Genomic DNA, 11,450 nt, shown 5'->3' with positions numbered 1-11,450 from the left:
TAATATAAATATTTTATTAACACTTTAACAAAAGTTTTTTTTCGGTGGATACACTTTAACAAAAGTTGACTTAAAGAAAAACAGGCAAATTCTTTTTTAATATTTATAATTTATTTATAAATATTTTTCACATGGTTCATAATTTGATCTGTTAATACATATAAATCGAAAAGGATAATTTAAATAATAAATCAATATATAGTAACAAACTAATAATGTGACCCGTTATTGTATTATATAAGTTAAACTGAATAAATTTATGAATTGATATAATTAATTCGTAAAATCTAATTTTAGAATCTTCTAAAAATTAACATTTTTTTTATAAAACATAAAAATCAACTTATTTGATCCAATACATAATCTTATAATATTTATAAGTAATTGTTAACCAAAATATACTGAAATCATCGTATAATTTATCCAAACTAAAATGAATTACGTCTATTGATTAAAGATTTTATTTTAGATGATATTACTGGATTATTAGGAGTCATGCCACCATCGTAAGATCAAATTCTTTTGTTTTTATGACGAAAGTGTTGTATAAGTAGGAAGAATAGTCGCCACTCGCCACCATCATAACATGAATGCCTTCAAGCTTGATTTCTTCTTCACCTAAACCAAAAAAAGAAAACATAAAAGTCATAATATGAGATATGTTACTAAATTGTTTATATTTATTCATATAATTAATCATAGGCAGTAGCCTATTTACTCGTATAATTAATCATAGTGGCAGTAGCCTTTTATATTGAAATCGTAGATATGGTGAAAATAAGCTTGATATTGATATTAATTCTAGTTACTCGATACTATCCCATCAAAACTAAACTCTTATCAAATTTAAACTCTTATAATCTGTTTTTTATATTTTTTATTAAAATTAAATTTAATATTTCTTATTAGAATTACACTTATACTTTATTTTTTAATTTTTAATAGATTTAGACTTGTATTTAATTATTACTTTTTATTGATTATTGGAGACAGTTTTTAATACTTGAAAACACATTATAGGATAAACTTTTATTCCAATTAAACTTCTATTAGAATCAAATTCTTACACATCCAGTTATTATTTGGTATGACGTTTCTTTACTTGATTTTCTTATAAAGAGTTAAACTCTTAGTTAAGTTGTAATTTTGTTATTAATATTATTCTTTTAAAGAGTTTTTATTTTAGAGAATTCTTTTAAAGAGTTAAACTCTTAGTTAACTTGTAATACATATGATATACTCAAATTTCATAAAAGATTCTTATCCATATATTATAGTTTTATTAAAATTTATTATTGTTGAAATAATATGCTGCTAATTAAAATATATTGAGAGCAATTTGGCGTCAATTTAAAAATAACTCGATATACTAACATTAATTTATGAAAAAGTAGCCTCAAATAATCTAAAGATTAGTACATTCAAAATACATACCATGTGAATTTTGAATTCCTTTCTTTCAAGTAAAGCTTATGGAGATCCAACATAGCTCATAAAATATTGCCTGCAATAAAAAAACCCAAATCGAAAAACACAGATATTAGTCACCAAGTAAAATTTAGTTACTTAAAGCAAAAAAATTGACTTTTGATCACAATATGAAAGCTCCTTTTATATCAAAGCACAAATATCCTTAAGAATTCGATGATATTACTGCCAACTTAAAATTAAATTTTTTGGCCGAAGGAAACCATGCAAAAAACAACTGCCTCGCCTGCATAACTATTTATTGAAATAAAGTTGATATATTTTGCTACAATTAGACCTCTACTTAACTAAACTTTCCTAATAGTATTAGACTTCTATTTAATATTTTATTTGTTTTATTAGAATTAGATTTGTACTTACTTTCGTAAATTTTTTAATTACTGAAGGTTAAGGTTGTAATTTTGCCTGTCCCCCCCTTCACATTTATAGAATAGTTATAGATAGATAAAGCAACACAAACAGTTAAGAAAATGTAAAGATTATAAAAAGGAATATAAAAATAAATAAATATAACATATTGGATTTTGTTTATAAATATTGGAGTTGTTGAAGTGGAATAAGATTGGTCTAGTAATGTTTGTAGTATCTAACAAATATTACATATAAAGCTTAATTACTTAAAAACCACTCATCTTAAAAAAAAAAATTCGTTTATACCTTGATTTAGAAAAAAATTCATTTATACCCTGATATATGTGTTTATGTTTCACCTCTACCTCGAGGCACTAAATTAACCTCTTTTCATTTAAAAAAGTTTAAAATAGTCCTTCATTTAGAGAAAAATTTATTTCTAATTAAACTCTAATTAACTTAGGTTAAAAATGAAGAATTATTTTAAACTTTTTTCTTGATGAAAAGAGGTTAATTTAGTGCCTCGGGGTAGAGGTGAAACATAAATACATACGTCAAGGTATAAATGAATTTTTTTTAAATCAGGGTATAAACAAAAAAAAAGTTTAAGATGAGTGGTTTTTAAGTAATTAAGCCTTACATACAATATCTTGATATGAATTATTTTCCCCCTCCACGTAATTTAAGACTTTTTTCTATGTTTGGAAAGTAGAGAAAGTTGTTGAATTATTCCACGTCATGACAAATAATTTTTGTATAGGGGATTATACATCATTCATAAAAGTACAATATATATCATTGTATTATATAATTCATAAAAAAATACAATATTATACTTCTTCCGTCTCAAAATAATAGTTAATTTGACAATTTCACTTGTCCCAAAATAATAATCCACTTTACCTTTTTATTTATTTATTTTCACATTATCCTTATTTATTACACTATTTGAATTTAAATATTTTTAAATGAAATATTCGAAAAGCTCATTTTCATTAAATGAATAGTTAACGTAATAAAATTCACGAACTTTACACGTTTTTTCATTTTAATCACGCCGTTTAAAAATTGTCATTTTCATATACGAATTATCAATTTTTCTTAAATTCATATATTATTCAAAAATCCGGTGAAAATTGGTGAGTTGGCAACCGGATAGTGACATGTCATATAGAATCAGATAGTGACACGTCAGCAATTTTTGCCGGATTTTTATACGGTGTATGGATTTGAGAAAAATTGGTAGTTGGTGTATGAAAATGACGATTTTTAAATGGCGTGATTAAAATGAGAAAACGTGTAAAATTTGTGAATTTATATTGCATTATTCATAAATGAAATACTTGGAAAATGCATTTGTTGATTTTTTTTAACTATGGAAATAGCTACAGCTTATTGATTTTGACTATCATTAATACATCTTTGTGTTTATCTATTATTATCAAATGCTTTTAGTTGTATTATAAAGTTTCATTTATTAATAATGAGGGATATAATTGAAAAATTATATTTTAAATCATATAACTACATTTTTTAGTATGTGTGTTTTTTAGAATATGACTATTATTTTAAGACGGAGGGAGTATCATTGTACTAGCGGGTATTCCACGCTATTATATTATTCAATAAACTTGTGTAATCATTGTACTAGCGGGTATTCCACGCTATTATATTACTTAATAAACGTGTGTATCATTGTACTAGCGGGTATTTTACGCTATTATATTATTCAATAAATTTGTGTCACATCATCTTCTATTTATATATATTGCACCAATTATTTTTTGACAAATTATGATGGAGATAAAATGAGTCAAAATACCAAGTTGAAAGTGATTTTTTTAAAATCATGAACTTAACCTCAACTAATCTTTTATGCTAAGTTTAGGGAGCAATAGAATCTTTATTGAATTTTCTATAATAAGTTTGAGGATTAAAATGAACATATATTCAAAGTTTAATACCCGCTAGTTTTTTTTTTGCCAAAGAAATACCCGCTAGTTTTACTCAGCTCTTTCTCATATGCACTGAAACTAACCACCATGAGACACCTCCATAACCACCGCTGCCGCCACTCTTCCACCTTCCTCCGCCACTACGCCACCAAATACACAGCAAAAATAACCTCAACATCCTCAAAAGGCAACAATCTGTCCATCGAAGTAACACCGCCGCTCCTCCCATTCGACCCCCGCGGCTACCAAATCCCCCGCCGCCACCTCATCTGTAAAGCCACTCAAATCCTACTCCACAACCGAACCCCAAACAAAAAACCCGACCCGAACCCATTTCTCACTCTCCAAGACTATCTCTCCTCCCTCTCCCTCTCCATTACTCCGCCGGAAGCTTCCAAAATTCTCAAAGCCCTGAACTGCCCCTCCCTCGCTTCTCAATTCTTCCAATTTTGCCCCTCCCTAAACCCTAATTTCCGCCACAACTCGTTCACTTACACCCGCCTAATTCTCATCCTTTCCAAATCTACCCTCCCGGATAGATACGACGTCGTCCGGTCTCTTCTCTCCGATATGGAGAAGAACGGCGTCTCCGGCAACATCTCCACCGTGAACATTTTGATTGGATTTTTTGGGGATAGTGAAAAAAATGATTTGGAGAAATGTAGTGAGTTAATTGAAAAATGGGGTTTGAAAATGAATGGGTATACTTATAAATGCTTTGTTCAAGCTTATTTAAGGTCTCGCGATAGTGATAATGGGTTTAGGGTTTACTTGGAAATGAAGAGGAAAGGCTACAGCTTGGATATTTTTGCTTTTAATATGCTATTGGATGCCTTAGCTAAAGATCAAAAGGTTTGTTCTTTTTGTGGTGTTTGAAATTATGTTTGTTGGCTTTTAGCTAGGTAGCATGGACACTTTGTTCAATTGATGTTTCCAAAATGTGTCTAAAACTTGGCGTTTCCGAAACGTATTGGAAACTTGGCGTGTCGGAAACGTGTCGGAACATGGTGTCTCGGAAACGTGTCAGAACTTGGTGTTTCAGACACGAAAACTTCATTTTAACACTGTTTAGCTGTGTCTGTATCCAAGTGTCAAGTTTCTCTGTGCCTGTGCTACCTAGGTTTTTGGTGTTTTAATTGTTTGATTAAATGATACTTATATGAGTTGAATGCTCTGTTATATACATTCTTGAATGAATTTATTTTTTTCATGTGCAGTTCTACTTTTGATTGTGTGTTTTCGTTAATTGTTTTAGTGTAATTTTGTTATATTTGTTTATCTTAATTTGAACATTTTAATTTCAACTTCATGCCATGCCACCATATAATTTAGTCAGGTGTTGTGTGCTTCTGCTGAACTTATGTTGTTTAAAAGTGTGTGCATATGTTGTTTGATTATTGTAATTCAGTGTGCAAGTTACCTTAACTGTGTATTTGATCTTGCGAATCAGAGTCAATTAACTCACACTTAGTTGTTATGATCAGTTAAGGACAATGCCATATGTTTTTAGGTTAATTAACTTCCAATTTGTACAAAATGAACGAGTTGGGGGCCGCAATGACCCAATTTGCGAGTTAATTGACCTACAAATAAATAAAAATTATTTGATTAAAATGGATAAGTGTGAGTTAGTTGACTCTGATGCACAAATTCAGGGACCACGATGATCCTTTAATTGTAGGAATTCTGTCTATATGGTTGATGAATGCAGGTCGTCACTTGTTCTGATAATTGTGCATATCTTCATCAGGGATCCTGATTATCTGATCTGCAGTGTTTTGACAGGTTGACCAGGCTTACAAGGTTTTTGAAGACATGAAAAAGAAGCACTGTGAGCCTGATGAGTATACTTACACAATTATGATCAAGATGACCGGAAAGATCGGTAAACTGGACGAATCATTGGCACTGTTTCAGGAAATGTTAAATACTGGATGTTCTCCTAATTTAATTGCTTATAATACTATGATCCAAGCACTGGCTAATGGCCGGATGGTTGACAAGGCAATTCTCCTTTTCTCAAAGATGATTGAAAAAGAATGCCGGCCCAATGAATTTACATATAGCGTCATACTCGCACTTCTAGCGGCAGAAGGGCAACTTCACAAGCTAGATAAGGTTGTGGAACTATCGAGAAAGTATATGAATAGGTCAATATATGCATATCTCGTGAGGACATTAAGCAAGTTGGGGCATTCAAGTGAAGCTCACCGGCTATTTTGCACTATGTGGAACTATCATGATAGAGGGGACAGGGATGCATGCTTGTCGATGTTAGAGAGCATGTGTAGTGCTGGTAAAACTGCAGAAGCTATTGATCTGCTCGGTAAAATTCATGAAAAAGGAGTAAGTACTGATACGATTATGTACAATACGGTACTATCTGCTCTCGGTAAGTTAAAGCAGATACCCCATCTTCATGATCTTTACGAGAAGATGAAACAAGAGGGCCCTTCTCCAGACATATTCACCTACAATATACTGATCTCAAGCTTCGGTAGAACCGGAAATGTTCACGAAGCTATTAAATTTTTTGAAGAACTTGAGAACAGTGATTGCCGGCCTGATATTATCTCTTACAATTCCTTGATTAATTGCCTTGGGAAGAATGGTGATATCGATGAAGCTCATGTTAGGTTCCGTGAAATGCAAGAGAAAGGTTTCAATCCTGATGTTGTAACATACAGTACACTGATTGAGTGTTTTGGCAAAACAGATAAAGTCGACATGGCTTGCAGATTGTTCGACGAGATGCTAGCTGAAGGTTGCTTCCCTAACATCGTGACGTACAATATCTTACTCGATTGTCTCGAGAGAAGTGGGAGGACTGCCGAGGCTGTGGATTTGTATGCGAAGCTGAAACAACAAGGAATAACACCTGATTCGATCACATACTCGATTCTTGAGCGATTACAAAGTGGATCGCATAGAAAAGTTAGAGTACGCAGGAAGAATCCGATCACAGGTTGGGTTGTTAGTCCATTGAGGTGATGAAGGCAATGTCACAACTTGTTATCTAGTAAGATTGCGATCCTCCGTGAGCAGATGCCTCTTGTCTAATTACAAATTTGTAATGTATTGATCCTCCTTACTTATGCTTTAGTTGACACAAATAAATTTCTTTCACAGTGAAGATATTTGACCTAGGATTATTTACTAACTTTGTGAAAACAGTTCCAATATTAATTCCATTTAGAGTGATATTGAAACTATTTTCTATATGGTGATGTTTTGATTTCAGTCTGCAAAATAGAATGACGAACTAAATCTTTTATAGTTTCTTCTCTAGTTGTCGGTAAAATTTATTAAGTAAAAGAGTCAATTACTCCACTCACATAAACATTTAACCTTTCTAATCAATTAAGACAATCTTTTCATTTTTATGTCAATTAACTTTTAAATAGTGCAAAATGAACGAGTTCAAGGACTCAGATCATCCAATTAGGGAGTTCACAACCTAACAATTGTCCAATTGTCCCTAATTGACTTGTAAACAAAGAGAATTGTATCTAATTGATCATAATCATCAAGTGTGAATTAATTGATCCTGAAGCACGAGTTTAGGGACTGCAATGACTTTTTGTTCAAAATTTGTTACCAAAAACCGTAGTTTTATTATACATGTCTACTTATGTAAGAAAATCCCTTATTCAGATAATATCTGTATCCATTTTGATTGGAAAATATGGAAAGTTAACTGTCAAATTTACACATAAAATTGTTGTCTGTATCTGGTCTTGTCTTCAAAGTTTTTAGTTGTTAATGGTTGTTGTATGCTATAATATTTAAAAACAAAATATTTTATTAGGTTTTCTACGAGCAAGACAATGTTTTTAGTACTTCTGCTGCTTCTTGTTGCAGCAACTCTATCAGCAATTCTATGTTTTATGAAAATAGGTATTGCAATTTCATACCAAGGTCTTTTTGCCGATCAAATCGACAATGTTAGTCGAGAAACCGAGCGAATTGCACTAGTGAATTGCCTGAGTTGGCGAGTTGCAAATGAAGCTAACAATATAATTGGATGGTGGAAAGTTCCGAAAGGATGCGAAGGGTACGTAAAAGAGTATCTGTTAGGCTACGGGTATCGCTCTGATTCAAAAGTTGTGATCGACGAAGCTATCAACTATGTCGAAACCCTCGGTTTGCCTGAAGATGGCAGAAGTATTTGGATCTTTGACATCGATGAAACCGTTCTTTCGAATGTTCATTATTTTATCGAGCATGAATTATCCGGGTATATTTTATATCATCATCTTTTCAATTATAGAAATTAGTAATTTAAGATCCAGTATATGTTTTATTTTATGAATAATTCTAGTATTTGCCGGAAACTTGTTGAGTCCTCCATTTTAGCATGTCGATTCCTTTTTTTAAAATACTTCTAAAAATATATATTTTTTTTTTGTTGGTAATAAATATCATTTTGGCCGCTTCCTGTTTCAACGTTTCTCATTTCAGCATCTCCTTTTTCCTGCAATACATTCTAACTTATGTTTTCTTGAATATCTAATTTGTTACATGCACAATCAACATTGTTGAAGTATTTAAAATTATTTAGGTGAGTGATGTTGAATTTGTATTTTTGTATTGATGATTTTAATTTTAGGATCGATCCGTCTTTTTCGACACCTGAGGCTGAGGTACTGCGAGAGTCCTGGAAACTGTACAATAAATTATTATTTACTGGAATTAAGATTGTTTTTTTGACGGGAAGAAAAGAGAACAAACGGGAGTCAACTGTAAGTAATCTAAAGAAAGCTGGATATCACACTTGGAATATGCTCATTCTAAAGTAAGTACATACTTAAGCATATTATGTGTATGAAAATAAAAACTATATTTACATATCATTGAACTAATTAAATAATCGACTGTGTATAAAAACTTTTCGAGTCTTACATTTCCACGTTTTATTTTCAAGTATTTTTGAAATTTTATGTTTATAATCTATTTTTTATATTTTTTTTCATTTTGACGTTTTCGGTTCAAGTATGGAGCGTGAATATTTTGAAATTTGTTTAATTACAGAAGTGATGGTATGGCAAACAAGACAGCGCGAGAATACAAGTCGAGTATAAGGGCCGATCTTGAGAAGAAAGGATACCGAATTGTAGGTAATATTGGCGATCAATGGAGCGATCTGTTGGGTGGTAGTGCCGGCAGAAGATCGTTCAAGCTACCTAATCCAATGTATTACATTCCATAAAATTTTTTGAGTGAAGATTACCAAAATCATCTCAAAAGGGATTGAGAAATTTTTACATTAATTTTGATCATCACGCCATTAATATGTCATAAATGCGTTAATTTTAATTAAGTAAATTATATTATTATTGTAATTTAGTAATGTGCTATGTCTGCAAATCGCGTGGTGGACAAAGTTTATAAATATAAAAAAACACTGTGATTATGATGAACTACGGAAAATAATTTAAGTTTGGTATTGTCATTCACAAAGTTTTCTTTCATATCCAAAACTGAACTTTGTATATTTACTTTCTTTTAGTAAAATTTCCTTATAAACATTGTTTCCATTGATAAAAATTTAAATCTTCAAAGCATTCAAAGTATCTTTTAATTTGAAATGAATTCAAAATCCACAATCGTTTCGATTAATAATTAATTTTTTTAATTGAAATTAAATTTATGGCATGTCTACACCATTTACCAAAAAAATGAAAATAATTACAAAATTACATGTTGACTTTTTTCATTTACAAAAATCTTAATAATATTTACAAAAGTATAAAAAAAAAAAATATCAAACATACAGTGTATACTGTGGGTATAATGTCAGTATACTAATTAACTAATATATCAACATTATATCAATATTATACCAACATTATACATACTGAGATTTTATTAATATTAAATAAAAATTTACTAAAATTACATCAAATCGTTTACTATAAATTAAATTAATAATATACCAAAATTATACTAACAGTATATCAAGAGTGTACACATCAAAATATACTGAAATTTTATTATTACATCAACATTACACCACATCACATACTAAATATTAACCTAACAATATACTAAAATTATACCAACAATATACAAATTCTCTAGTTCATTACCAACTATAGTGAAAAATACATATAAAAAAAATATACATGTCATCAACTAGAAAATATATATAAAAATTTATAATCGATATACCGAAAATATACTGAAATTATACCAATAATAAACCAAATATTATTTTTAAATTATCTGATTTATAGTTTTAGTATTCCAAAATTTACCATAATTATACTGACATTATACAAATCGTACTTTTGTAATTAATTTTCATTTTTTGGTACTTTTGTAATTAATTTTAAATCAGTCATATTTTTGTAAATAAAAAAAGTTGACAGGTACATTTGTAAATATTTTTAAAATTTTAGGTACTTTTGTCATCGTCCCTTCATTAATTTGTGTTGTTTATCTGGATTACATAATTTAAACAAACAATTATACATAATTTTCCAAAATTAAGCAAATCTCAATCATATTGCCAAAGTTATTCAATGATATAGAGTACGTAGTCCATTTTTAGGTTTGTTCACTTTGCTGTCTTCATCATCCGGACATCCTGTTTCTTTTTATGTGATTTTCAAATCTTAAGGAAAATCTGCAAAACTAGAAACCAAATTTTTTATTTTCTCAAAATATCTATTTTCTGTTAATTAATTAAATTTAAGAAGAAATTTGGTGAAACATTTTTGTCATTAAATCAACCAAAAAGATGTGTTCCATCATTTTTTGGTGCATTGTAATTTTTTTTATCGAAAGATGGTATTCTATTAAATAAGAAATCGGCTACGAAAGCCTCGAAACAAGCCACATCAACTGGGCTTGAGGGTTACGGCAAAAAGAGACATCTCTAAGGGCTTTTTTGGCTAAAGTATCAGCCACCCAATTATCATTACGTCTAATAAAACTAAAGCGAACTACATTAAATCCTTCGCTCAAGATACGACAGTCTTGAAGGATCACATCACAATCTGAATGTGTCTTCCCGCCCCTGTTTAGAGCATCGATGATATTCTTCGCGTCTCCTTCAAAGATGACAGATGAGAGGTGCATTCTTTTGGTTAACATGGTTGCTTCTCTAAGAGCTAAGGCTTCAAGAAGAGCAGGAGAGCTGATGTGTGTAAAATTTCTTACAAAAGAGGCTATGGGTTTGCCTAAATTGTTGCGCAATACCCCTGCACCGATGCCTTTCCCATCTTGTTTACATGAGTTTTTATATTCCTCATCTTTGGATTATAGTGCATGCTATGAAATTAATTAGCAAAACACGTGTTCCCCTTTTATTGGCGCAGGATAATTGTATTATGTGTCGTTAACTTTTGGAGTTCACAATACTTTGGAGCTAACATTTTTTTTTCAAGGAGTAATATATAGATATAAAATTTTCCTACAACCATTGACATGTCACTTATTGATTCGCCTTTTTCAATATATTTATCATATTTATAAAGTTACTTTTTTAGTTCCTATATTTTACATAAATATATCCACATAATTTATGACTTCTAAAATTGCAAATTGGACAATAGTATAATTATTTATTTTCAATTGATAATCTTTTTCTATATTTTAGTTTTTTTAGATAATAATGTTGCATATAATAAAATGATAGTTAGAATGAAATTG

General features: G+C 30.3%; 2 protein-coding genes across 3 annotated transcripts; both read left to right on the top strand.

Moving 5' to 3' along the window:
• The first annotated feature begins 3,809 nt into the window (after positions 1-3,809).
• LOC126682426 (pentatricopeptide repeat-containing protein At1g51965, mitochondrial) lies at positions 3,810-7,781 on the top strand. 2 transcript variants are annotated; one of them, XM_050378113.2, is made up of 3 exons: positions 3,810-4,646; positions 5,580-6,813; positions 7,692-7,781. In XM_050378113.2, exons 1-2 carry the CDS (start codon positions 3,882-3,884, stop codon positions 6,783-6,785), a joined length of 1,971 nt encoding a protein of 656 aa, XP_050234070.1. In that variant the 5' UTR covers positions 3,810-3,881; the 3' UTR covers positions 6,786-6,813; positions 7,692-7,781. The 2 variants fall into 2 exon arrangements, with proteins under 2 accessions (XP_050234070.1, XP_050234069.1); XM_050378112.2 differs by lacking the exon at positions 7,692-7,781 and having other exon boundaries at positions 5,580-7,006.
• Positions 7,622-9,087, top strand: LOC126680679 (acid phosphatase 1-like). Its single transcript, XM_050375842.2, has 3 exons — positions 7,622-8,031; positions 8,404-8,589; positions 8,826-9,087. Exons 1-3 carry the CDS (start codon positions 7,622-7,624, stop codon positions 9,001-9,003), a joined length of 774 nt encoding a protein of 257 aa, XP_050231799.1. The 3' UTR covers positions 9,004-9,087.
• Positions 9,088-11,450: the final 2,363 nt, after the last annotated feature.

Source organism: Mercurialis annua, linkage group LG5, assembly GCF_937616625.2.
Source record: "Mercurialis annua linkage group LG5, ddMerAnnu1.2, whole genome shotgun sequence".
Lineage (NCBI taxonomy): Eukaryota > Viridiplantae > Streptophyta > Magnoliopsida > Malpighiales > Euphorbiaceae > Mercurialis > Mercurialis annua.
Note: the sequence above shows the minus strand (reverse complement) of the source record. Positions and strands in the feature narration are given on the sequence as shown.

Coding starts and splice junctions, on each gene's coding strand:
- LOC126680679 (XM_050375842.2), top strand. CDS start 7,622: ATGTTTTTAGTACTTCTGCTGCTTCTTGTTGCAGCAACTCTATCAGCA. Junction 8,032..8,403: donor ATCGAGCATGAATTATCCGG/GTATATTTTATA, acceptor TTTTAATTTTAG/GATCGATCCGTCTTTTTCGA. Junction 8,590..8,825: donor TGGAATATGCTCATTCTAAA/GTAAGTACATAC, acceptor GTTTAATTACAG/AAGTGATGGTATGGCAAACA.
- LOC126682426 (XM_050378113.2), top strand. CDS start 3,882: ATGAGACACCTCCATAACCACCGCTGCCGCCACTCTTCCACCTTCCTC. Junction 4,647..5,579: donor CCTTAGCTAAAGATCAAAAG/GTTTGTTCTTTT, acceptor GTGTTTTGACAG/GTTGACCAGGCTTACAAGGT.